At 41.1% G+C, this 27,154-nt stretch overlaps 1 protein-coding gene across 7 annotated transcripts; it reads right to left on the reverse strand.

Moving 5' to 3' along the window:
- LOC6732522 lies at positions 1 to 26,825 on the reverse strand. Of its 7 annotated transcripts, none has more exons than XM_016178197.3 (12): positions 26,247 to 26,823; positions 24,603 to 25,593; positions 22,360 to 22,386; positions 16,087 to 16,217; positions 14,037 to 14,432; positions 13,604 to 13,906; positions 12,962 to 13,477; positions 12,692 to 12,775; positions 2,553 to 2,813; positions 1,928 to 2,165; positions 1,517 to 1,710; positions 1 to 1,243 (listed from the first exon to the last, which is right to left on the reverse strand). In XM_016178197.3, exons 2-12 carry the CDS (start codon positions 25,526 to 25,528, stop codon positions 1,110 to 1,112), a joined length of 3,210 nt encoding a protein of 1,069 aa, XP_016025173.1. In that variant the 5' UTR covers positions 25,529 to 25,593; positions 26,247 to 26,823; the 3' UTR covers positions 1 to 1,109. The 7 variants fall into 7 exon arrangements, with proteins under 7 accessions (XP_016025173.1, XP_016025177.1, XP_016025176.1 ...); XM_016178201.3 differs by having other exon boundaries at positions 16,087 to 16,223; XM_016178200.3 differs by having other exon boundaries at positions 16,087 to 16,244.
- Between the last annotated feature and the right edge of the window lie 329 nt (positions 26,826 to 27,154).

Raw genomic sequence — 27,154 nt, forward strand, 5'->3', positions numbered from 1 at the left:
TTTATTATTTTTGCAATAATAATTTATTATTATATATTATTTTTAAACTTTTTCGCTTGGTTGCTGGTGTTGGTTTTGTCTGTCGGTTGTCGGCTGCTGTATTATTTTAATCGTATTTATTATAATAATTTCTGTGTTTTCACTGCGAGCGGCGAAATGTTGCACAATATTTGAACCGTTATTGTTGTTTGCTGATTCGCGGAATTATTTGTTCTTTGACTATTGTTATGACTAAAGTTAATGTGTGTATATATATAGGGTGTATATATAATAGCATATGAAGCGTTTAAATAGTTTTTTAATGTCAATTTTTGATCATTTTTCCTTCATTACGTTTTTTGTTTTGCTTTTGCAACGAGCATACAAGTTTGTTTTGTTTAGCATTTATTATTTAATATTCTTTATTTGATATATATATATAATATGAATTATTGTTTATCGCCTAGGCAAGTGAAATACTTGAAGTTAATTATTTTTATATGCTAATTTTTAGTATTACGGACTTACTGCACTCCTGCTAGGCTAGTGAATAAATTAAAACCTTAGCATTAGAAAAACTACATCGTAAAATAAATCAAAGTTTCTTCCATAATCTTTAAAACACTAAAAAGCGGCTCGTAAGATTTATTTTCTGTACTCCCTAAATAACTACGTATTACTTTATATATTATATATTTCTGTTACATTAATATACTCGAATTGAAGCTAAATCGTAAGGTTTATAAGCAATGCTAAAAATGGTTTCTTTTCGGGGAAGTTAAATGCTAGGTATGCCAACTCTGCCTACACGGGTATTCAGCTTATCGTTTTTCAATTCATTAAAAAGTCTTTCGTATCAGCTGCTATATACAACGTCACTATAAGCTTACAACTGCTCGCTATCGCATCTAAGCACTCAATAAGGGATATCGGAAGTTCTGCATCTTTTCACTACGTCCTTTCTCTATGTACAAAATGGCCGCTCCAACGTTTGCAACGTTCTCAAAACTCCAACTTTTTTCATCTTAGGTATGTACACACGTTTTTACTTCACCCACTCAAGAGCCGCCGCCGGTTGGGATTGCACTCTGAGATCAAATAAATCCTCGCCACCTCACCTGGTCAGGTGTTTAGTTGGCGCTGCCGAAGAGCACGGAGTTCTTGTAGTAAGCCGTCGGTCGCTCCGACAGCGGACTCTTCACATCCCGCTCGGCATTGGCGGCACGGCTCTTGCGCTCCATTTCCAGCTCCTGAGCCAGGGATTCTGCAAGGAGATCAGTGTGGAAATGGGGAACCTTTATTTAGAGGCAACTTAAGGTAAATGTAAATTTCAATAATCATTGAAATACTTTTAAGTTGAAAGTGACAAAGTGTTTTTTTATGGCATGTTACATAAATTAGTTATGGATGCACTGCTTTTCAGGACTATGATATCCTTTATAATTCAGGATTTAGCTTTCTGTTATTACTCAACATATTAACTGACATTTATCCCACAATCTTAAACAATATATTATGTTTCCAGCTCTCAACTCACCGGAATAGTTTTGCCAGAATGCGCCGGTGGCCATCAGATCGATGCCCGGATAGCTCCACGGACCCTTTCCATTGCTGGCTGCTGCTGCGGCAGCTGCTGCGGCGGCCGCTGCTGCAGCAGCCAAGCTGCCCTCTGCTGCCACAGAGGCTGCTGATCCGCTGGGCGGTCGCTCGTCCCGATCGCGACTGCCGCATCTGGATGGAAACAAAGAAATGGAAAATGTTTATAAATAATTAATTAATAAATTAATAAATAATACCACATTCTTCAGAATCTTTTCCAAAATGGAAAACACAAACAGTAACAAATCATTTCCCCATTTAAAACCTAAAGTGGCAATAACCATTTAAGGACTCCCCATTGATACACTATGATCTTTATGAGCGTATTGCTAATGGCTATTCCACATACCTTTTTGTGTTATCCTCATCGTGGGCGGCCAGTGAGGCGGCTGAGGATCGTGGTTGACGCTCCACGGAGCCCTCGTGATCGGAGTTCGGCTCCCGTTTGAAGTGGGTGGGGGAATCCGGGCAGTTGAGGCCGGCAGAGATGGAACCGGAAACGGATCCAGCCGAATGTCCGGCGGTCACATCACAGGAGGAATTGGAGGCCAGGGACTTGTCCGATTTTTCACTGCCAGCATCGTTTTCTACGGAAGATGGTCAATAGAAGAAGAGGGCGCTGTGTTGGTTAAAAAGCGTAGGGTGGCAATTTGGGCGTGGGTCAGGTGGTTTTTAATCAATTTTTTGTTTAATCAATTTTTCAAAATGTAAGCTACATTTGTATTCAGCTATTTAAAAAACATTTTTTCTTACTTTATTACTAGGCATTTATACTTTTTGATGTATTATTTTAAAGAAACGAAACTTTTAAGGAATCTAGTCGATTTTTGCTATTATTCTATAAGTGATTTAGTTCCATTTCGTAATTAATACCTAATTGGAACAGGTGTTTTTGAATGAATAAAAGGTGGTGGGGATTTTATGGGGGATCTGTTAGCCATGCGTGGTGCGTGTCCTTGACCCTCGGAACTTACCTTTCATTGTCTCCACGTCGCCGCCGTGGCTGCTGCTGTTGCTATTGTTATTGTTGTTATTATTGTTGTTGTTATTGTTGCACTTGGCATCACCGCCACCGCCGCCACACGCCTCCGACTCACTGCAAGCCGATCCAGATCCACCGCCTCCGCTCCCGTTGGCATTCGGACTGCCCTTCACCGCACCGCTGCCGCCCCCAAGCTGCTGCTGATAGCGGATGCGGATCTTCCGCTCGCGTCGGAAGCGCTTCTGGTAGAGCACTAAAATTGAAAAAAAAGAGAAAAATACTTATTAAACATGATTTTAAGCGCAATTTTAAATTATGATAGCTACTATTTCTATGCGCCATAAAAAAAAATTACTTCAAAAATACACAAGTATCGAATGGATTGCACTTCGCAGAACTGTATTTGCAAACTGATAGATTGCTATCACTGACCCACTGATCCCTGCGAAAGCACCACCATTCTGCACAAATCATGATGCGAACATTAACACAAAGTTCCTTCCACGGAAATGTCAGGAGATAGGAAAAGAAAACAGAGCTCCGAGTCCCGGGAACCACAGAACAACAGCAAATACTGAGCCCCAATGAGCGATAGATAGATAGATCGTGCGGCGATCTCGTACTGGTAACTGGTAATTTGATCGATTCAAACGATTCTGGGTCTGCCCGGCTTTCTGGTTCTGGTTTTCGATCGGGTTTTGGGCTTTGGTTGTGGCCTCCAGTTCTCTGGCTCGTTGCCTGTGCCAATTCAAGTGCGCATCCGGCCGTGTGTGTGGGCGCAATTATGTTTATTGATCCTGACTTGCAATCATTCCAGATCGCGAGCCATAGAAAAGGTGCACAGAAAAAAATGAACGAGGCCGAACTTGATGGGGAAAAACTGCTTTATAGATTTCTTGGGGCTTTAAAATAATTTTAAAAATATTTTTAAAAAATGTATATAAAAACAATCTGTTTCAATCTTAAGTCTGATATTTAAATATAACCTCAAGCTTCTAAAACAGCAAAAATTTCAGAAAACTTCTTTTTAAAGATTGTCCATATAGTTTTATAATTTATTTAATTTTGATAGAAATTTTTCGTTGGCACAGAAAATTTCTGCCAGTGCACCTGATCGACTGCACCGATGCGGATGGATGCGATGAAGCGTGGTGACAGCCGTTTTGAGGGTGGAGCCACAAAATCAACCTCAAATCAAATCCAAAATCTGTTGCGGGCATATTGAATTTCAGCGAGGATCGGCTGATGGCATTGCCCTCCATCCGCAGCTCCATTCCATTCCATATTCCATGCGATGCGATTCGATTCGATTTTGCGCCATTCCAAAACGCCAAAACGCCAGCACCCACGCTCACCCACAGCAAATAGCCAATTGTTGCCATGTTCTGAACTCGAAAAGTGGAAACTCAAGCCCGTACATGGCTGCGATTTTTATCGCCGGAGTTACGGGTGCCTCCGTTGGATCGGGGGTCCTCCTTTCTCTACTCTTAGTTAGTTGCTGCCCAGGCTGATGTGATGGGAGTCAATAATGACTTTATTGTGTACTTATGATATATATATATTTGCCACTTTAAATAAATCAACTGCTCGGTTTGGTGTCAAGATCAAGAATGATGAAAGCTTTATTCTTAATGTATACGCACGGGCAAGCAGCAGTGCTTTTGATCCCGTTAGTTCTAGGTAGCGAGTCTAGACGAGGACGTCGCGATTACGCAGTGTGTATGTGTGTGTGTTCATGCCGATTTCATCATCGGCTGCAACAGAGTTTCAGGTAGCGGGGGACGAGGCTATGCTGGCATGGTAGCTCGTGATCAATATATATATATACAGCGTTGGCACTTTGCTGATGTCGCCTACCGGGCGGGCTTCATAGGCGGAGGTGGTTGTTGAGGGGGGTTAATGCTGGGCATGGTAACTCCTCCCCCCCTAGTGTGGAGAGATGGCCATAACGAAGGGATAGCCGACTCGACAACGTGAGGTGTGTGGGTGGGTTGCTGGGTAAAAATCGTTTTCTGCCTTTTACAGGTTCGGAGACAGATCACAAGTATTAGTACTATGCTCAATGCAAGGTACGTAGCGGTAAAGTATTGTTGAGTTATGTAGTCCATTTTCCCGGTTGTTGCCAATGCCTCCAGGTGCAGTTTTTCGAGTGATAGGACTTTCAATGTTTTGTTATTTTCTATTCGTTCCATTGGTGGTATCTCGATGGTAAGTTTGTCGTGGGAGACAATGAAGTATGAACAATGTATAGGTAAGGGAATTGTTTGAATGAAATGATACATTTGCTAGTTGAAAAATGGATTTTTAACCTTAAATAATAGTTTGGTGTTGCAAGTAAGAGTTTAACAGGATGGTAACAAAAGTTGTTAATGTGTTCATCCAATTCTATGGTTACATTTTGCTTATTAAATAAAATTCGTATGTCTTCTAATTGTTGTGTATTAAACATAAATTTGAAAATGAGGCCTAACTTACTAGCAAGTAAGCTTTCGGCCACGTTATTGCTCTTTAAAAATTTGGTTCTGGTAATTTTCGAAAAATTTCTATATCGAAACTTGTTTGTTATTTACGTGTTCTATTTTATATATGATCCTGATAATAATGTCCCTGTCTGTTTATCAAATTTGTCTTTTAATTGTTACATTTTCATGTTTAGTTGAATTCATTAAGTGTTAGTGTTTGATTGGGACTGGGTGTTCACAGTTCTTTTAATGTGTTTCCTAATTTTTTGTTTATGTAATTTCTGACCTCTGGTAGTTATTAGTGTTATCCCTCTGTCTCTTTCTACCTTGTGTAGAGAAAATCTAGGTGTTATTTTGTTTCTTCTGTTTTCCTTCCTATATATAGTATTATTTTCCTCAACTAGAATTGGCGGTTCCCTGTCCTTATTTAACTTAGCCAATCTCTTATCGGTGGTGTTTTGTAGGTGTTGTTGTATTTGGGGGTATAGTGTTTGTCTGAATTGATTTAGTTTTGAGAGGTAGTCATGATGATTGTCATAAGTTATGGTTTTTCCAAATATGTGTGTCCTGCCGTGAAAGAGTTCGAAAGGGGTGTGATTTGTGCTAGAATGTATCGCGTTATTGTAGGTTGTTAATACTTCGCTAAGTATTTCGGTATGTTCGCACTGTAGGTGTAATTCTTTTCGACGGTTCATAACTATTCTGTACAATTCTGTTAACGTAGAGTGAAGTCTTTCGACGGGTGAATTACCAGTCGATTGTTGGAATGAAGTAGTATGTTGGAGTATATCGTATTGAGCAAGGAAATCGTTAAACAGGTTTCCGGAAAATTCTGTTCCCTGATCGAAAACAAGTTTTTTGGGTATGCCAAAGTTGCTCATGAACTGAGACAAGGCGGCAATGATTTTTATGGAGTTTCTGTTATCAAGCGGGTATGCTTGTGCGAACTTTGAAAATTTGTCAATGACAGTTAGATTATAAGTACCATTGACGAAGTAAATATCTATGTGGATCACCTCTAAAGGTCCTGGTGGGGCAGGTGGTGATTGCATAGCTGGTTTATGGGGTTGCCTGTCGTATTTAAGTGTAAGGCAAATGTCACAGTCTTTTATTACTTGCGTAATAATATCTTTCATGCGGGGGAAATAAATATCTCTTTTTAGGTGTTGAAAGGTTTCGTCGATACCTCTGTGGTTGTTCTTTAAGTGGTATGTAAGTATTCTTGTTTTTTGGTCTTCCGTTTCGGTTATTTCGGGTAAGAACAGTTTGCAACGGGAGATTTTATATGAGTCGTTCACCGAGAAGTAGTTGTTATACGCTTCCTCTATGAGCAAAAAGATTTGATCTGGGGCAAATATTGCAGTCATTTTGTTTGGTTTAAGAATTGATTGCAAGATGTTAGAAATAGTGTCAAAGGTATATGTAGGTTCTGAAATGACTTGTCTTGTTTTGTACGTAAATGGTGTTGTGATTTGTACTGAAGACTTTTCCCCAATGTGGAACACAATTTGTGTATTGAAATGATTTAATGGTTGTTGGACAACTGGGATTTTTTGTGGGTCTTCGTTTATGTTTAAATTTGGTTCTATTCGACTAAGCGCATCAGCGACCACGTTTTGTTTGCCTTTTTTATACACTACTTCGTAATCGTATGCGGCTAGGGTAGTTTTCCACCGAAGTAGTTTAGGGTTTTGACCATTAAAGCTTTCTAACCAGACTAATGGTTTGTGATCTGTGACTATTTTAAATTTCTGGCCAAAAAGGTATGGCCTAAAATGACTTACTGACCAAATAATAGCTAGCATTTCTTTTTCTATGGTGGAATATCGAACCTCTGTGTCTGATAGCGTTCTACTAGCGAAGGATATGGGTCTGTCGTTGGTATCGGGGCCTTGTGATAGCACTGACCCTATGGCGTAGTTGCTTGCGTCGGTCGTCAACGTGAATGGTTTTGTAAAGTCGGGGAATATAAGTATTGGGTCGTTGCATAATAAATTCTTTGAAATTTCGACTGCTTTCCTAAATTCGTCGTCTATTACTATTGATTTTTTTCCTTTTAATTGTCTTGTTATAGGTTTTGTTATTTTTGCGAAATCTTTGATAAACTTCCTATAGTACCCAAGTAATCCCAAAAATGACTTGATTTCCCTGATGGTTTTGGGGCAGGGAAAGTCTTTAATAGCTTGTATTTTGTTTGGGTTGGGCTTGACTCCCTCCTGAGTAACAATGTGTCCCAAAAAGTCAATTTCTTTCCTTAAGAAGTTACACTTAGCAGGTTGGATTTTTAGATTCGCATTCAGTAGCTTAGAGAAAACAAGTTTAATGTCGCTAATGTGTTTCTGCAGTGAGGGTGAGAATATAATAATGTCGTCTAGGTAAACCAGACAAACATTACCTATAAGGTCTCCTAGAACGTTGTCCATCACACGTTGAAAAGTGGCTGGTGCGTTCTTCAGACCGAAGGGCATTCTTGTGAATTCGTAATGCCCATTTTCGACTGTGAAAGCTGTTTTGTTCGCGTCTTGTGGATTCATCTCAATTTGATGGAATCCACTTGCCAAGTCTATTGTTGTGAAGTATTTTGTTCTACCTATTCGGTCCAGTATGTCTGCTATGTTAGGTATCGGATAACGGTCGGAGATGGTTTTTTCGTTTAATTTTCGAAAATCTATTACCAACCGCCATTTTTCTTTGCCTGTAGTGTCGGCTTTTTTGGGTACGATCCATACGGGTGCACTCCAAGGAGAGTGACTGTTTTTAATAATATTTTGTCGAAGCATTTCTGATATTTGTTTACGAACTTCTTCTTTGTGTACATATGGGTAACGGTATGATTTAGTGAATATCGGAACATTGTCTACTGTTGGTATGGAGTGTTTAACGACATTAGAAAAGGTCAAATGGCTCTCTTCATAATGGAAAAGTTTCCTAAAGGTTTTGCATAGATTGATTAGATTAAATTTTTCTTCTTGGTTTAAATGTTCTGTCTTAATATTAAGTTCTTGTTGGGTGTCCGTCTGAGTAGTATCCGCCATTGTAGACATGCAGTGTAAAAGTCCATAGTGTTGTAAAGAGAGTTCTTCTGCTATTAATGGTTCTTCTAAATAAAGTGTTTGGTTGTAGTCTGAACTGTTACAGACTTCGAAATAGGCTATACCTGCGGTTGCAGTATACAGTCCACCTGTTATTGATAGTTGGTTGTCAAAATCTGTGGTCCCGTATATAAAGTCTCCTTGCATGAAGTTTACTGGTAGTGGAAGCCTTACCTTGCTATTTGATGGTACAGTATGCAAAATGTCTACAGGGTTTGGTCGTGTCAAAATTGGAACTGCGGTTTCAGGTGTTTCCAAAATGGAATCCGCGATGTTTATTTTTGCATTCAGAGTGGATAGAAGGTCCATGCCTAAGAGGCCATTGAAGTGTGGATGAAAATTGAACAAAAGAAACTTCTGATTTGACAATTCTTTGAATTGTATAAATTTAATAGTGTCTGTGAATTCCGTAATTTGGAATGTATTAAGTACTGTATGAATGGCTATGCTTGAATTAAGTTTTTTTATATTGTCTTCTGTAATGAGGGCCGGGTTTATAAATGAATAAGTGGACCCAGTGTCTATTAGGAATTTAAGTGGTTGTGAAGGGACAAATGTTGGGGATAGCATTACATAAGGTAATGATGACCCGTGGGCTTTTTTAGTTATGAATCCGACTGGTCTTCCGAGGCTCTTTGCGGAAAATTTGTGTCGTCATTTATGTTGCACAAATTTACATTTGTGTTAGTATTGTTTCTGTATTGTTGGTGTGTTGAAGTTGGTTTTTCGTAGTTGTGGGATGTGTTTTGATTTCTCATCGATTGTCCCCCTTGCTGATGATTGGTTTGTTGGTGCGAAATGTTGCGACCATTATTATTTGATAGTTTCGGTTCTTGTTGGTTATTTTTTGGGTATGGGCGTCCTCTGTCCGTTGGATTGTCACGGCGACGGCCCTCTACTTGTCTGTTTGAGTTTTGGAAGAAAAAACTTTGTTCCATTTGTCCGTATTCGTAAGCTTTTTCGATAGTTTCCGGGTTCCTAATTCTTATGATTGTTCTTAATGGATCCTTTAATCCGATGATAAATGCGTTGAGACATATATCATCGTAGAGGGTACGTTTAGTTGCGAGTGCATTACCCGTGGTATCCATGTCTTTAGCTATTGTTATAAGTTCGTTTCTCATTTTAATTATACTGTAAAAAAGTTTTCCCATTGTAAGGTCATTTGGGAGGGTCTGTATTTCCCTAAGTATCATCGCTTCGGTTCTCTTGCTGGTGTAGAGTCGTTTGAGATTAGTCTTGATGTCGTCCCAGTTCAATCGAGTGTCGCAAAGGGTCAAGGCATCGTCTGCTTTTCCTACGATTTTGTTGCGGACGGCCCTTAGAAGTAGTTGTCCATAAGGGGTCTTGTCTACTGATCTAATGAGGAACAGCAGTTCCTCAGCGCTAGTTATGAACTTGTCGAGATTGCTAGGATGACCTTCAAAAGTGGGGAGTTGTTCGATAAAAGCCAAAATGTCGGTTGGGTTAAGGTTGGTGTTAATAACTGTGGAAGTAGCGGAAGTAGTCGGACTTAAAGGGGCTGGTGCGTTTCCCGAGTCCATGTTGTTGCTGTTGGTGGATTGTTCTACTTGTTCCCTAATTTGAGGAAGGCTGCCTCCACTTCTAAGTCCAAGTCTTCTTTTACTTTGGGTATTAAACGGAATTCTCTGTGGCATGTAGGTGTTTTTGATTTGTGTAGTCTGTGTGTTGTACTTAAAAATATGGTATATGTGTTATTGTGCTTATATACTTTTGTATACGTGTACCTATGTTTATGTGTATATGTGTATATGTTTAGTGTAATAATGTTTTAGCTTAAATAATAAGGTGTAATTAAGTAATTGTAATCTTATATATAGATAATCTTAAAATGTAGTGTGTATTTATAATATGAATCCGTTTGTTTCTTTCTAAGTAAGTGTTGGCTCCAATGTTTGACTGTAATATATTATGTACATTAGTAAGTATAAAAAAATTTATATTCAGTTTGTATAAGTAAATGAACACATGGCAGTAACACAATCCGAAGTAGTAAGTTGAGTGTATTTGTAATTTGACAAATGTTTCTCAATTGGGAACATTCGCGAACAAGTATATGGCTTTTAAGGAAAGGTTCAACCTGACACACATAGTGATTTTATTACTGATTTATTGTTTAATTTCTTTCAATGTTGTGGTCCCGGTGCCTTTTCAGCGATTGATGTACACATATTCGGCCACAACATTGAACTAGATTTATTTGTTTTGCTTATTTATGTATGGTCCCGGTGTCTCATCAGCGATTGATGTACACATATTTGGCCATAGCACTGAATGATGTTAACTTTTTATGTATGTCATAAGTGATCCCGGTGCCCTTTCAGCGATTGATGTGCACATATTCGGTCACTTTGAATGTAAAGACATTTTTTTTATGTGTGATCCCTGTGCCCTTTCAGCGATTGATGTGCACATATTAGGTCACAATAGTTTGTAATTATACTGTATGTCACTGTTGAACTTGTTTGTGTGAAGTTTTTTCCTTTTCTTCTCTTTTTTTGAGAACCATATATTTACACTTGGCTCCTCAAACTTGTGTTTTTTTTTTTCTGCCACTTGTTCACTTACTTACCCGTTTACAGAAGTGGAACGAAGAACGTGAAAGGCGTTGTTAATCCTTTTAGTTCTAGTCCGGCTGCGCCAGTTACGGGTGCCTCCGTTGGATTGGGGGTCCTCCTTTCTCTACTCTTAGTTAGTTGCTGCCCAGGCTGATGTGATGGGAGTCAATAATGACTTTATTGTGTACTTATGATATATATATATTTGCCACTTTAAATAAATCAACTGCTCGGTTTGGTGTCAAGATCAAGAATGATGAAAGCTTTATTCTTAATGTATACGCACGGGCAAGCAGCAGTGCTTTTGATCCCGTTAGTTCTAGGTAGCGAGTCTAGACGAGGACGTCGCGATTACGCAGTGTGTATGTGTGTGTGTTCATGCCGATTTCATCATCGGCTGCAACAGAGTTTCAGGTAGCGGGGGACGAGGCTATGCTGGCATGGTAGCTCGTGATCAATATATATATATACAGCGTTGGCACTTTGCTGATGTCGCCTACCGGGCGGGCTTCATAGGCGGAGGTGGTTGTTGAGGGGGGTTAATGCTGGGCATGGTAACTCCGGCGTTATTATTAGTTGCAATTAGATGTCTATGTATGCCTGTGTGGCATTTTGCATAGTTGCATGCAATTTTTTTTCGGTATTCGTTTGCTGATTTATGTGCGGCATTTCCCTCCATAATTTTCCCACAAAGTAAGGGGAAAGGCGGAGATTAAGTTATGGCCGGGTCGGTCAGTCGGTGGGCAATTATAGTCTGCCCTGGTTCCCTTTGTTTTCGCATTGTAATTCCGCTGTTTTCGTTTCTTTCTTGGTTTTTTCTCTGTTTTTCTTTTTTTTTGGTTTTTTTGGGTGGAGCTCCGGTTTTTTGGGTGGCTCAATGGCGGCTTCTAAATTTGAGGGTTGCAAACTTTAGTAGTTGTAAGCCTAATGAATTGCGATTATTGATTACAAAGTGGCCGCCGATATATGGATCAATTTTTGAAAAGTGCAATTGAAAAATTACGAAGAAAAATAGTTTTTGATTGGGACATTACTTCAAATTACTTCAAACTAGTTACTTTTCTAATTTGCAAATCGAACATTTTCCTTAAAGCCATAGTTATTATTTTTGAGCAGAAAAACACATTATCAAATACCCTTTTCAAGTCATATAAAGCTTCTTTCGGTCTTATGTTTGGTTAATTGGTTGAGTGGATTCTGTTTTCAGAACTTTTCTCTCAATTAGGCTTAGTTCTTCACCATCGCTGCCTTTACGAGAGGTAATCAACCCTTAACCCCTGACAACCCTTTTAAGGTCTTTTCAAGAAGTCATCACAAGGAAACGCCAGAACAACAACCAATTAAAGGATTTCTGTATGTGCAACTCGGATTCCACTTCCCCCAATCCCCATTCTCCCTCCACATTTTTGTTTGGCTACTTTTTGCCAATCATTCGAGTGTAACTAAATAATGAAATGATATTAAATTCATTTGAATTGTGATTTCTGTTGAAAAAGGCCAGGAGACAGAACGGCAGCCTGAGCCTTAAAACCCTTTATATTTTTTTCTTCTTAGCCCGCAACCTGGCGACGACCACCAGAGTGGAGGGGTTAAGGGGGCCAAAAGGGGTTAAGCGGGGGGCATTCGCAGACAGTCGGCATATCAGGTGTCATTGTCATTTGAGTCAGATTGCATTAAGTGCGCCCGATTGGAGTCGGAATCGGCATAGGGCGAGCGAAGGAGCTGGACGGGATGTGAGTATGAATCTGAATCTGGAGCTAAATGTGGACATGGATGCGAATGTGGCGCACTGTCAGAACCGATTTGCTGCACAAACTGTGGATGGATCGCCACTCACAGTCAACTGACGCTAATGTGAACCGGTTTGCAGTTCAAGAAGATTTTAAGACGCAAATAGAAGATATCTATCAGAAATGGGAATTCATATTCTAAAGCTTAGAGGGCTAAATTTTCTTGGGTCTTATGTAATTCATTAATTATATTAATTTGTTTACTCACCTCTCAGTTTACGTTCATCAACCAGCTGGCGTTCCAACGAATCTTTCACTTCGCGTTCTCTTAAAACATCCATCTTGAGCTCAGCTAAAAGTATATTTGAAGCAAGATTTTAAAAATTAGTAATGCTAGAAATTATATCATTACTTTAAAAAACGAACAGCAATTTAAACTAGCTAAATTTTTAATAATAAAAATTTTTATGCAGTTATATCCTTTTTTTCAAATGGAACTCCTACTAATATATTTCTAGATTTCAAATCTGAGACTCACCCTTTTCGTAGCTGATTTGCCGTTCCTGCTGCCTGGCATTATCGGCGGCCACCTTGAGCAGGCTCTGGATGTTCCTGAGCAGCGTTTCCGTGGAGCTGGCTGGCACGGCGGCATGGGCATCGATGCCCAAGGGGCCAAGGGCCAGACCTCCGGCCAGTGCGGCCGCATCGTTGGCTGCCAGGAGCGCCTCGTTGGGGGTGAGGGCACCACCGCCGCCGGTGGGCCCATTGGCAACCGCACCACCGCCCACTGCCGCCCCGTTTGCCACAGCTGCAGCTGCGGCCAATTGGGAGTAGTTCAAGGCTCTTTGGTGCTGAAGCGCGGCTGCCGCTGCCTCCGCCGATGAGGGGGATCCCCGCTGGTGTGGAGGCACCACACCCAGGTGGGACAGACCCACCGTCTGGTGGTGGTGCGAGGCGGCATGCTGGTGGAGCTGGTGTGCGGCCGCTGCCGCTGCAGCCGCTGCAGCGGCCGCTGAGCCCGTGGACAGATTATCACGTTCCGTGTCACTCAAATCTGTCAGAAAAGACACGAATTCCGAACGGAGTCAGTCAGAAAATGTCACATTTATCGTTTATCGCGCACATTGTGCACTGCTGCTTATCGCACAAGTGGGATCGGATCAATGTAAAGTCCACTCACCTTCGTCATCTTTGGCCAGGCAGCGTTCATCGACTTCGGATTGGTTCTCGTCGCTCAGGTTCTCCTCTTCCTCCTCGTCGTCCTCGACGCCGATTATGCCGCCGCCCACATGGGAGGCAACGCCACCTCCGACGCCACTGCGACTGCCCTCGTCCAGGCTGCGGGAGCCCCCTCTTCCCGGGGATCCTGCCACCGAGTGGCAATCGCTGCGCTCACTGCCCGCGTCACAGTTGCTTCCGCCGTGGTCTGTGTTTCCGCCGGACTTGCTAAGATTCAGCACCGGACTCTGACGCGTGGGAGAGCCTATAAAAGGAAATTAAAAAACATAAAACTTTTTTTTAAACTCGTGTATGGAAATAAGTCTGGTGGATTATTTATAGTTTTCTAGTATGTTAATTTACATTATTTTGCACATTACAATGCTTCTACTTACAATTCCTGGAGCTGAGATCCCTGGGCTTGTGCTCGGCCACCATCACATTTCCCACCCGATCGACGACCGCACCACCCACTCCCATCGCCTGCTGGCGCTCATCCGTTCGCTCCTCCCGCAATCGCTCCAAATGCTTGACGATGTCCTCGTAGGCCGCACGGCAATTCTCCCAGATTCCCGATCTGGCCAAGGCGTCCATATTGGCCGCCGACATTCCGGCGTTCTGGGCAGCGGCCTTGAGCATCTGGCTTTCGGGACGGGCGTGCAATCCGTGGGGCGGCATTCCCGGCGACATGAGAGCCGCCGCTCCCGGATGGTGGGCGTTCATCTGCATGAAGGCCATGTGATTGATGGGCGGCGGATTGTAGCCATTGGCCAAAAGTGGCGATTTCATATCTGGTAAAAAAGGAAAAAAATAAGTTATGCTTAACCGTTCTAAACTTTGCTAAACTATTATATTTTTCTAATTTTAAATTTAAATTTAAATTTTAAACCATTTTACTCTAATTTGTATTAGTCACATTTACTTGGCAGTTTAACGTTAATCAATACTTCATGCCTCTGTCCTGAGCTCTGCTAAATATTTTAATTTCGAAATACATATTCACTCGTCCATTGGCCCATCCTCGCCAATATTTGCCTTTCATTTTGATGGCTCGCCCAACTGACACCTGTTCTTGTCTGTGTCTGCCACATATAAATTTTATACTGTATATATATATATATATACCTATACATGGCCTGTCTATTGTCTGAGCGGCCAGACTAAACACAACAACTAAATGCACCCACACACACGGCAAATATACAGATGCTTTTCTATCTGGCGTGTGTATCTACGGCTGTCATTTGTTTGCACTATGTACATACACATGCACATGTATGTATGTATATATGCTGTCATGTGTACATGGCTATGTGCATTTAGACAATTTAGTGGGCCATTAAATGCTTTAAAATTCACTAAAGTGCTAACATTGTAAGTTGGCGAAAATTCGTTGGCTTCGGAATGCAATTAAACGATGGTCGTTCGTATGTGAAAATGCAGTTAAAAATTTATAGAAATGCCTTGTGCACTTTTTATTAATAATGCAATATCACTCAAGTATCAACGCCCCATAATTCACTTCAGGCAACCTTTTCTTTATGGCCATAAATGACGGGGCGAAAAAGAGCAAACAGTTTTTCAGACCCATCTTCGTTTCAGAAGGCGCCGGCGGCGCATGGTTCTAAAGAAAAAGATTTTGAGATTTCATTCGATTGGGCTTTTGTGGCTGTTCGGGTATCTTTCAATATTGTGCGTTTCGGACACATTAATAGAAAGGGGCGTGGACGAAGTTGTCAGCTCGGCACTCTCTCTCCTTCTAGGGATCATAGAGAAATATGTAAAAATCAATTAAATATAAGTCCGCTTGTACTTATCATAATTACAGACACAGATACAATTCGAAAATTCAGTTGAATGCGATTTCCTGTGCCAGTACAAATCACAGTGCGGAATTCGACTTGATTGTGGCTTTGGCTGCCATTTATCTGTGGTGTGGTGGTGGCTCTGGCTTTAGCTTTGGCTGGGAACGTAGCCAAAGTATCTGTATCTGTAGCTGTGTATCCGTTTCGTTTTTGTTCGTTTGGCTGTGCTGTGTAAGCTGTAATCAGCCAACAAGCAGCGACCACAAATCACAAATGGCGGCAGCGACGATCATCGATCGACTGGCTGGGGAAGCACAGAAATACAGAAACTCAACAGCCGCCGATCCCCGAAAGCGAGTTATGTGGCCAATCTGGGAATGATTTCATTACAATTCGAATCCGAATTCGTGGCCCCTGCGGCCATGCCACTCAATTGTGTGAGAATTGCAATTGGCAGCGGCAAGTGGGAAGTTAAAGTGCACGGTAAAAATAGTGGTAGCTGTCCACTTGAATTTAAAGTTAAAGTTATGTATGACAAAACAAAAATTGCCAAAATTACACTTGTTTTTCTACATGAAGGTCACACTGTGTAGTTCGCAATGTATGGTCACACCAATATAGATTGTATTCAATTACTTACCACTTATGTGCCCGTTTTCATAGGCATAGTCGCCGTTGTCCAGGCGATGCTTCTTCAACTGCGGATGCTGCGATAGATGAGTGGGCGGCAGGGAAAGCCCAACGGGTCCCCTTTTGGGCGGTCTACCCGGTCTGGAACTGCGGAATTGCAGAGAGTTACTGTTGGGTTGAGAGCAATGGACAATATCCGTGGTATCAGTACAAAAAAATGCCAAATGCCTCAGCTCAGTGATCGCAATTCAGCAAATTTATGGGTGGGATTAGTAATGGAGAACAAATGCTTATTTTGGCATTGTGCTGCTGCATTTTCACGCTTATTATTAGATATATTTGGTAGAACGCAACTTGAGAGCCTAAAGTGGAAAATATTTAACAAAACTTGAAATTAAATGAAAATTTATTGCTTAGGCAAAGAAAAATGGCTTCCAGTACATAGAGCTCATCTTAAAATTGGTAACTCTTTCACACAAAACCGTGGTAGGCATTCAAAGGTAATTTATGGCCCTCGTCATGATTTATATGTGCCAGACCGTGCTGAATATTTAAAAATAATATTGTTGTAAATTCTTTTGTTTTATTTGCTTCTGTAAAAGCCGAGCAGTTCCTTCGCCAAAAAGTGTCTATAATTTTTTGATAGCCTGTCTCGCCGTAAACGCATCCATCACGGCTTAACTTTTCCGCGGAATCTTGCTGTTTAATAATTTTCCCCTCCGAAAAATGCCATTTTTAGCCACATTCCCCACCCCTCGCCCGCAAGTTGCATTGCCTAATTAAGCTTCAACCAACTTTAGTGAGCACCCCGTTGACTTGAGACAAATAAAAAGCCAAAAACGAGTAGAACGAAAACGTGCTACCATTTTAATTATGTGCCATAAAAAAATGTACAACCCGAAACAGCAACAACAATAAAGCGAGCCAACAAACGGAGCTGAAGAAAAACGTATGGAAAAAGAAAGAGTTCAACTATTTTTTCAAGTAATTTATGCCTGCAATTGCTGCTATTTGTATAAAAAATATTTAAACAAGTCTTGGGCAAATACTTGACGCAGGTTAAGCTAAATAGTTAACCGAAGAGGCATAAACAACTTGGCGCAGCGGGTGGAAGTTATGACAAACAAGAGATAAAACCCCACAAGCAGCGCGGGGGTCGGATCCAAAAAACCCAAAAAGTAAAGCCAAAAAAATAATAATAAGTATACGAAGCAAAAACTGACTAAGTGCAGCAAATACTACGAAGGGGAGCCGGGTCTTGATCAAATAGAGCGACCCCTTCCATCCAGATGGTTCCTCTTCCTAGCAATTAAGTTATGGAATCTTCATTCCATGTTTGCCGCTGGTACACAGGTGTCCCCTTAGAAGCCAAAAGACAGCGGCGATGGGCAAATAAACACAGGTAGCAATGATCGTGTGCACGATATAAATTATGCCATGCATACTCCATACACATATGTATGTAGTCTCCACATATATGTATCTACATATATGATGGCGAAACTCTTGAACAATTTGTAATTGTGCGTTCTTCGGATAACGATTCTTCCAAATATTTACAGTTACATATTGCCACAGCCAATATTTGCGGCTGGATTTTAATTGTGCTCCATTAAACGTTCAACCACAAACAAGTCGGATTGTTGTCTTGGCCCCTTTGGGTCAAATAAAGAGACTCCTTAGCCATGAATCATTCCGAGAACGAAAGAATACCAGCGAAAGTGTTTCTGGGTTCTAATCGGAATCGGAAGGCCGTTGTTCCCCCGCATGTGACGTGCAAAAAAGACCGAGACCCGTGCGCCTGTCAGTCAGTCAAGTTGTATGAATTTATGCGAAGTGAGTTGGAGGTTGTGCGGGCAACACTTTCATTGGAAAGTTTTCGGTTCTGTCAGGCTGACATGTTTGTCTGGTTCAGAAAATTTCGCTTCGCAAGAATATGTCTTTTGCATAAGTTTCGGGAAAGATTGGATAATTGGGTCGAGGCATGTACGTAATGGTCACATGGTGATGCAATATCTAAGATCTGCAAAATGTGCTTTGATGGAGAACTGGGCTGATCTGGTTGGGAACATGCTAGTGTATATAGACTTATAGAAAACCCTCTTTAAAAGTTTGTGCTGTAGGGTAACTATGTAACTTCCAAATGCCAAATAACTAATTTAACTGGCTCAGTAAGTTAATTTTTCAAAACCGGATAAGCTGAAAAATAATTTTCTGTTAATTTGCATTCCGAAATGTTCAGTGGTTAAGACCAAATTGCAATCTGTCGACCAGAGACCAACTGCCATTTTTGCTAATTTATGCACCGTTGTCACTCGCCGTGAATGTCATTTTGCATTTTTTTTTCGCACAGCGGACAAACGTTTAGTCAGGAATAAACAACAATTTGTCAAAATAGTCGCTGTGTCCAATGCCTGTGGCCCGAAACAAGTAAAACAATATAATAGCAGCCCGCGGAGGAGGAGGAGAAGGAGTGAGGAGGAACCGGTTACCAACACTGGCCACACAATTCTCGAACCAGTTTGCAGCTGTCTCCTTGCGTCTCCCCGACGATCGTACATACACACATGTACATACGAGTATATTTCAATAATCAAGGGATAGCTGAGTTGTTAATTAATGACTTGCGACCGGGACGCTTGAAAAACAGCCGCCAAAATATGCGCCAAAGTGCGCTAAATATGCCACTGCCACTTCACTTGCAGTTGCAGTTGCATAAATCGAATCGAATTGGATCGATCCGCATCGAATCGCATCGAGTCTTGCCAAATCGAATAGTTAACATCGGGCTAGGAAGGCGTTCCCGGCATTTGTCAGCGAATCCACACTCCCTGGGCTTAACCCACTGCCCCCGGCGATTCGGCGATCTGGCGTCCAGAAACTGGGGCTAAGCTGCAAATTGGCAAATCAATTATATTTATGGCCAAGTTGCCACCTTGCGACCGCGTTGCAGAGCGTGCTTGCCGGCAACTAAATCAATGCAATCCCAGTAACCGACAATTAAATGTGTGCCTGCAACACAATTTCCATATTTGCAATTACCAATGCCGAGTGCTCACAGAGCAGGATGTTAATTGAATCCATAGCCTCAAATTGAATCTCGCCCCTCGCGAACCGTTGCCATTTGTCTGAAAGCCGTAAACCCGACAATATGCATTGGAAATTCCCAGAAAGAAGCCGAGAAAGAATACCGCTTGTGTGTTGGCGCTTGAAGTTGGCTCGAATTTCTTTCGTTGTTAACAATAAATGTTATTGGAATTTGCATTGAGCTCAACGAGACAAAGACAGCGCTGACTTCAGTCGACTTTCGTATTCATTGTTAAATGACATGCAAATGTACGAATGACATGGCATTCGCCAAAGGGTTTTGAAAGCGGGGCCCCAGATCCACAGGGCAGGTCTCAGGGAAATATTTCCAGGCTAATTGTGGGTTTTACGCCCTGTACTTCTCCAAATGATCAAGTACATCATTTAATGGAAGCCACTGACAATTGGAATCGTAAATTATACAGCACAAACTAGATTTGTTTGAGTACTCTCAGTGAAGGCTAATATTAGATTTCTGCGCTGAATTAAAATGATTGTATAACTTGTTAAAAAACTACGTATTAAAATGTATTTGTACCCAGACTTGACAGACTTAAAAAGTTCTCTAACATAATTTGGCATCATTGGCAAAGAGAAATAATATTAAATTGGCAGCATTGCCAGAAAAAAAGCTTCTTCTGCTAAATTTAGAACTTTTTTAGGTTATTGAAGTTGAGAATCTTGTAAAATAGTGTTAGTATTGTAACACACGACACTTTTCAAATATTTAAATGAAAATCACATGGTTATTAGCAATTTTGGGTGGCCTTCTTTCCTCCCCAAGCCAAAGCCATATAATTTCAGCCAGCTACTTGCGATTTCCCCCCGACCAACAACAACAGCCCCATATGTGCAGTGCATTAATGCAGATTTCTTGGCAATTGTTTTTGCATACTTTGTTTTTTCCTCACTCACATCAATTTCAATTGGCGTGCTAATAACTCATTTAGTTCGCAACAAAAAACAAAAACCGAACAGCGGGCCACAAAAAATGTAGCTACAAACATGGCACACCAACAATGGATTGGATGGCTAACCAAGATCGCCCCCACTTCCCTTTCCTTTAATTGCGACTATATCGCATCTCATGATGCTGAGAGAATACTCGTACTCGACTATGCCGACTTTATATGAACACTGTGTGCAGTTTTGTTTTAGGCTCTGTAATTATTATAAAAATAAATTGAACTATTGTTGCCTCATTTAGATTGAACAGAGAGGCAGCCACAATGTTGCTTTTGTTATTCGGTTACACTCAATTAAGCTGAATTTGCAAAATGCAAATGGCCCGAATGAAACTCACACCTCAAAAATCATAGACTCGAATTATTTTAGAAATTTAATATAATTATATTTTGTTTTCTTCTTTTTTGTTGTTTTGGCTTTTTTTTTTTTTTTTGTTTCCTTGCAACACTTTTCCGCCTCTCATTTTGACAGCCCGAGGAGTTCGGTTGGTTCAGTTGATCTCTTGATTGTCAGTCAGTCATTTGTGATTAGACATTCGACAGTCGCCGCTATTGTTGGATGGCATAAATTATAGTCTGTCTCTACAACAAAGCGCTGCATATGAAATCCACATAATAAATCAATGTGCTGTCGTAATTTGTGTTAAGTTATTTGTAATCAATTTGAATTCTCGCCGTACCTCCCCCCTCGGCTGGTGAGATTTATGGGAATATTTTATTCATTTTGCTATTTGGTTGAATGACTTTTTGGGGTTTTCCCGAATATAGGTTTAAAATTAACGCGGGGATAGGCTAAAGATCGTGTAATATGATACATTGCCCGTAAACATATGCTTTCTATTTTCATTATTATGACTGTTTTGAAATGTTTTTTTAAAATTCCACGACTTCTCTAAACTTTAATCTTTAAACTTTTTTATACCTTTTGAACCACTAACCACTAAGGATATCCCTCCTATTATTCCCACCAATTCTTCCACTTATCGAACTCGCTTCCTTTCCCCGCCATCTTCAATCTAACATATTTAACAACAAATTAAACTCAAATGCAGTCAAATCAATCGTTGGCTTTTCAATTCGTTTTTTCCATCTTTTTGGGCGAACATTTTTCACTTGGCCCGAGCGTTTTGCATAGTTGTGGCCTGCAAGTCCATGGCTTCGATTGGATCGGCTCGGATCGGTTGGTAAGTCTTCGGCGGAGTATGGCTTTAGTCCAATTTAGTGGAAAGGTGTGCCCACCAGCGCGGTCACAACACGTTGCTGTGGCTCATTGGAGTTTCGCCTTTTGCCTCGCTGGCTTTTGAGCCGTTTGGTCGGTGCCGCTTAAACGCCGTTTTAGCCAAGTTAGGTGAAAAATGCCAAGGGAGTGAGGAGTGGAGACCGAACTGTCAACTGTGATCAAAATCAATTGTTTGCCATTTGCCAAACCAAATTGACTGAGCCAAGTCAGTGCGAGTCACACAAAAATGCTGACAAAATTATACGAACCCATGAAATGTCAGTGTCAATAATTTTTGTAATTATGAGAGCATTGAGCTTGAGTACATAAAAAAAAGTTGTATATCTTAAAAAAATCATTATTTTGGTTGGCTGCCATTGGAGAAGCCCCCAACAAAGGCAAACAAATATAATAAAAAATTATTGCAACGTAAGTTTTGATTTGAACAAAAGGCGTATACAATTGGATGAGCTCAAGAGTGTTTTAGAGTGAAAATGTGAGGATCATTGTTCGCAACCAACTAACAGAGGTTCGTCACTAATATTTTTCCAAAAAATTAATAATTTGAAATTTTTAATTCAGTTTATTTGTACTGGGGAAGCCTATTTTCTAACCATTTAATCTGCACGTTAAGAGTATTTCCTTTCATATCGTATTTACAAAAATCAATCCACACACCTGTTTCATCTACCGTTAACACCGTTAAGCCCCGCCCCATTTTCTTATCGAAATAAAACCCTTTTTCACGCTCTATTTATAGCATTCACATTCTTTTTCTTGCACTTTTTAGCTGGCCATATCCTTTCGACTTCCGCCATTCGAGGCTCGCCCAATTTCCGTTTCGAGTTTAATTAATTTAATAAACAAATTCTTTTCGCTCTAAAAACTCTCAAGTGTATCGATACGATGCGTTTCTTTTTTTCCTTCGTTAAATAAAATAATAACAAAAAAACCAAAAAGTAGGAGGAGAAAAGTTATTGCCATAGTTTTTTTATTATACTTGTGTGTTTACCTTTCTGGTGGCTTGATCGATAGGCATCTGCAATTAAAAAGAGAAGAAGAAGAGACAAGTGAGGCAAAATTGTTAAACGTTTTGTGTAAGCTTTAATACGAAAAACAAGTACTGCAACATAACGGAAGGAAACACGGCTTAAATTCGGGGCACAAATGCTGAAAGGGAAGTTTTTCATTGACGGTTTCGTTCTGACGGACTTGCATTTTGGCGGGCAAGCGGGTGTGAAAATGCACACGCCCCGAGAACCCCCCGTCCCCTTTCAACCCCCCTTGACCCCTTTATCCAGCCCACTGGCCAAAAACAATTTGTAATTATCCACAGAGAGCGCTGCCTTCAGCGGTTTCGCATTTCCCCTTTCGCTCGCTCTGCCAACTTGTTTCAATTTAGCGCAAAACTTTTTCAACCTAATAATAGGTTTAACCGCATTTTTAACCGTTCCTCATGTTCGGTCCGGTTCGGTTTTCAAAACCGGGAATCGTACTTAGACTGGGTCTCCTTATTTCTGTTCTGGCTCTCTGTACAACTTTTCATTGAGAAAAATATAACTAGTATTTCATATCAACGGACTACATTATAATCCATTATAATCATTTCTATTTATGTTCATTTCGATTTGACTTATTTGGCTGGATTTACTTTTTAAAATATATGTTTTTAATAAAACACAAACCGTACTTTTCTAGCTATTAACAAAGGCTTAAAAAAAAACTAATACATTTTACGGCAATCTAAATTTTTAAGCCCGATATCCAAGATGATCTCAATTTTTGCCTGTGTACTCAGTTCTCTGAACAAAGCGCATGTGCACTTTGGAGCACACTCCATACATGTGGCTCAGCCCTTTTCCATAATTAACTAGATGGTTTTCCATCGACTTCATTGTGGTCAGCGGCCAGTTCAACCCGTTTTTCACTGCAACTGAGAACTGTAAACACAAATACCCCAGGACTCTACATTGGCTTACAAAAAAAGAGCAGAACAGAACCAAAACCAAAAAAGAAGGGATATTGAAATACAAGGTTGTAATCGTTTCGACTGTTGATGTCTCAATGCATGGGCAGTTCAGTTAGTAAATGTTTTTAAAAACCTTTCAGGCGTGGAATGTTTAAATATGCATGAATATTTGGATCTCCTGGGGATCAATCAGAATATTAGCCTTTAATTGTATTGATCTTTCAAGCAATCAAGATCTTTTTGTATCTTTGGGACCTGAATATGCACAAATCGATCTAATCACAATTTATAAATATCTGCATATTTCTGTATAAGTCTGCAGCATTTTAAGTAACTTTTTAAATCTTTAGATTTAAGTTGCAGCTATAAGGAAGTATTTATTTTAGAGACACAAAAATGTCAGTCGCCTTGATAATATAATAATAAATTGGCTAGCTCGCAAAAATTTCTGTAACCAAGGAAAATAGTTTTATTTTAAACCATTAAAAACTTTAGACCGACTAGCTTCTAGATCCCCCTCCAAAGATTACACAAAAAAGAACAACACCCATTTCTACTGAACTCCGTTTTTGCTTGTCGTTTTTTCCACTCGAACGGAAATGAGCTGACAGCGCACCGCACACGTCGATTGCAGAAAAACATCGGATGAAACAGGAGGAAAAGTTGTGCAAGGTGGAAAACTGTTTTACCAACTATTGTTAGAGGCGTTCAAAAGAATTACGCAGCTTTCGGTTAGTTAGCAAGGGGTCACCGGGGAGCGTTACGTTTGCATTGCGTATTTCCGCTAAATGTCATCGGAAAAGGCAAACGGCGAAATGCGAAACGAAAGTTTTTTGATTGCCCGTGTTAATCGATATCGATGCACAAACTATTTGCATTGCAACCGTGGCAAGAATATGCAAGAAGTTGGGGGCGGCGGCGGCAGGGGGTGGAAGTTGAGTGCGTAAGTTGGCTAAAGCGGAAACAGGAAATGAGAAAATTTTGCAGAGCAAACCCCGAACTGGAAATGCAACTAACTGGGCGCATGCACTTTGCGAAATCAGTGGATATCGTTTAGAAATTTATTTTAAAATCGTAACTAATCGTATTCAAAAACACTTAGATCCCAATCCAATTCTTAAATAAACAAAATCCTAACAAGATTTTTCTACTTAATGTAACTCCCTTTGCAAAATATTCGGCTGCACAGCGCAGATCAATGAAATAATCAAATGAAGTCTTGAAATAACGAAAACCCCCCAATTGCGTGTGGAACTGCCCCCAATGCTTTTGCTTCGGTTTCGTACCTGGCCGTGGTGCAGTCCCTGTAGAGGATGTCGAAGTCCTTGCAGCAGAGCAACTTGCAGCGATTCACGCCCGGCTGGATGGCGCCCAAGCCGCGCAATATGCGCACCTGTTCCACATTGCAGACGAGCGGTACGATGTCCAGGCGCTTTAGTTTGGTATAGACCGTATGCAGACCGCCGACCAAGTGCTTCAGGAAGAGCTCGAAGGCCTGCGGCAGGCAGAGCATGGTTTCGTTGCTAATTATGAATGCGGCGACCTTCTGACCCCGGTACTCCACCAGCTTGCACTCATTGGCACTGGGATCCGAGGTGGAGATCGGCGGCGGTGAGTTGTACGACCTTGGCGGCACATGGTGATGGGCGGCGGCCATCAGTTCCAAGGGGGAGGCATGGTGCATCATCTGCAGGGAGTTGAGGAGCCCCAGCGAATGGGGCGGCAGTCCATGGGGCATTCTGGGCGGCAGGCCCGTCGGCAGTCCGTTGCCCGATGGCATTCCATGTGGCGGGGGGCTGAGCTGATGGTGTTGCTGCTGCTGCTGTTGCTGCTGCTGTTGTTGCTGCTGCTGCTGCATCTGCTGCATCATGGAGTGGTTGAGGGAGCTCACCGGACTGACGGCACTGGGATGGCGGCTTGGTGAACTGGCCGGTGAGCAACTGGATCCTCGTCCTGTGTGCGAGCTCCGTCCATTTGGACGATCCTCGTTGGCTCCACGCGAACTGTTGCTACCGTCGCGTCCATTGTGCTGCTGCTGGGCTGCTGCGGCTGCTGCTGCTGCGGCTGCCTGCTGCTGCTGCTGGTGATGCATCAACATGGCGGTGGTGTTCATATTGCCCGCGGCTCTTTCAATACCACTATTAATATTGTTATTTATTGCGCCCGCTTTATTGTTGTTATTTTCACTCTGTTCACTTGTCACAGAATCCATACTTCATCATGGCCGACACTTTTGTTTGTTTACTTTTTAATCGATTCGTTAATTTGGCGTTTTTTCTATCGTGACAAAAAATTGACACAAAGTAAGGGAGAAATAGAAAATAGATGGTGAGAGGAAGATAAATAATTAATGAACTTTTAATTCATATTTAATTATTTATTAGGCTTCTGTATGCAAATTCTAAGTGAGCGTGCCTCGTATATTCGCATCCGCTTATTATTGACTTTCAATTTTTAATATTTCTGTAAGTTTTATAATATCAAATTTAAATGGAGACCTGCTAACAATTTCCAAACGATTTAGAATTTGTATTTGGCTCAGCTATGCTCCTAATTAATAAATTGTGCTTCTATTTTTGAGCCAGTTTAGTTAGTTTTATGGTAGTTACAAGCTTATCTTGCTAAATATGTTTTGTAAATTAATATGCTAACAAACATTTTACTTACAAAGAAATATAGAAAACTAACAGAAAATAGGAAAGTTTAATATTGCCCTTTCGAACATTGAAAGTTAGCATTTAAAGTCCGATTATTTTTTAATTCCCAAAAAAAATCCTTGATCAACAGAACTATTGCTTTGCAAACTTTGCTTTAATTAAGTTATGTTAAAAACAAGGCAATGAAGCTAATTTGGATCCTTACTGCCCATTTGCATAAATATACCTATTGTCAGCCCTATTTGAATGATTCGATATAGAACATAGATTTACCTTTAAGGAGGTCTAAAATAATTTAAAAACTCAACAGCACTGACACAAGACACTCGCGCACTTTGCTTTTTGAATTTCGCTGTGAAATATATACTCTGAATATTTCAAGTTATTTATTTCGATTGCCCGCGTGTGTTAATCGAGTTCGAATAACCGTTTTCGTACTGGAATTTTGGAAACCGGAGCTGTGTCCGTTTTCGAGTACCGTACCGACGGATTGTCACTCAGAGATTGAGAGATGGCAGCTACTCCGCTGCGACGGCGACGGTGGCGTCGCTGCCTCTGCTTCTTCGCCTTCGACTGGTTCCTCTTCCCCCTCTCGTTCGCGAATCGGAGAAATCAACGAAACGAATTGCATTCGAATGGGAATCGACTGAGAGCGAGACGGCGCGAGGCGACGACTGCGAGTGAGCGAGCGAGCGGGCGCTAACGAGTGCTATTTTTTTAGCCCACCCACACACACACGTACGTACGTACACACGAAGCGCTACCGTTATGTACTGAGAGAAATGCGCGCGCAAAAGTTTTATTGCATTACCTTCTCTTGCGAATGACAAATTCGTAATGAAAGGCGAGTTTCAATTCGATTCCTTTCGGATTTTCGTGGCAGCGACGCCGGCAGCGCGGTCGGCCGAGACGAGTGAGCGTGTATGTGTGTGTCTGTGCCTGTGAGAGCGAGCTGGTGTATCTGTATCTGCGATTGTGCAAAACCAGAATACGAATACGAGTACGAATACGAATGTCTGTTGCCCGTCCACGTCTCGCATTACACCAATACCAGGCCAAAAAGGGGAGTGGTATGTGCGATTGATCGGTGTATTTGTATCTGTGTATATTTCTGTGTGCAACCCCGAAAATACAATGACAAACGTAATCGCTCTCTCTCTCTTGCATTCGTTTTATTTATT

The sequence above is a fragment of the Drosophila simulans genome, chromosome 2L (assembly GCF_016746395.2).
Source record: "Drosophila simulans strain w501 chromosome 2L, Prin_Dsim_3.1, whole genome shotgun sequence".
Classification (NCBI taxonomy): Eukaryota; Metazoa; Arthropoda; class Insecta; order Diptera; family Drosophilidae; genus Drosophila; species Drosophila simulans.

What these genes read in the sequence shown, in the direction of transcription:
- LOC6732522 (XM_016178200.3), bottom strand. Translation starts at nt 25,528, where the DNA reads ATGGATTCTGTGACAAGTGAACAGAGTGAAAATAACAACAATAAAGCG. An exon ending in TCGATCAAGCCACCAGAAAG is followed by an intron (nt 16,245 to 22,359) that starts GTAAACACACAA and finishes TCAACCCAACAG; the next exon opens with TAACTCTCTGCAATTCCGCA. An exon ending in GGATCTCAGCTCCAGGAATT is followed by an intron (nt 13,907 to 14,036) that starts GTAAGTAGAAGC and finishes TTCCTTTTATAG; the next exon opens with GCTCTCCCACGCGTCAGAGT.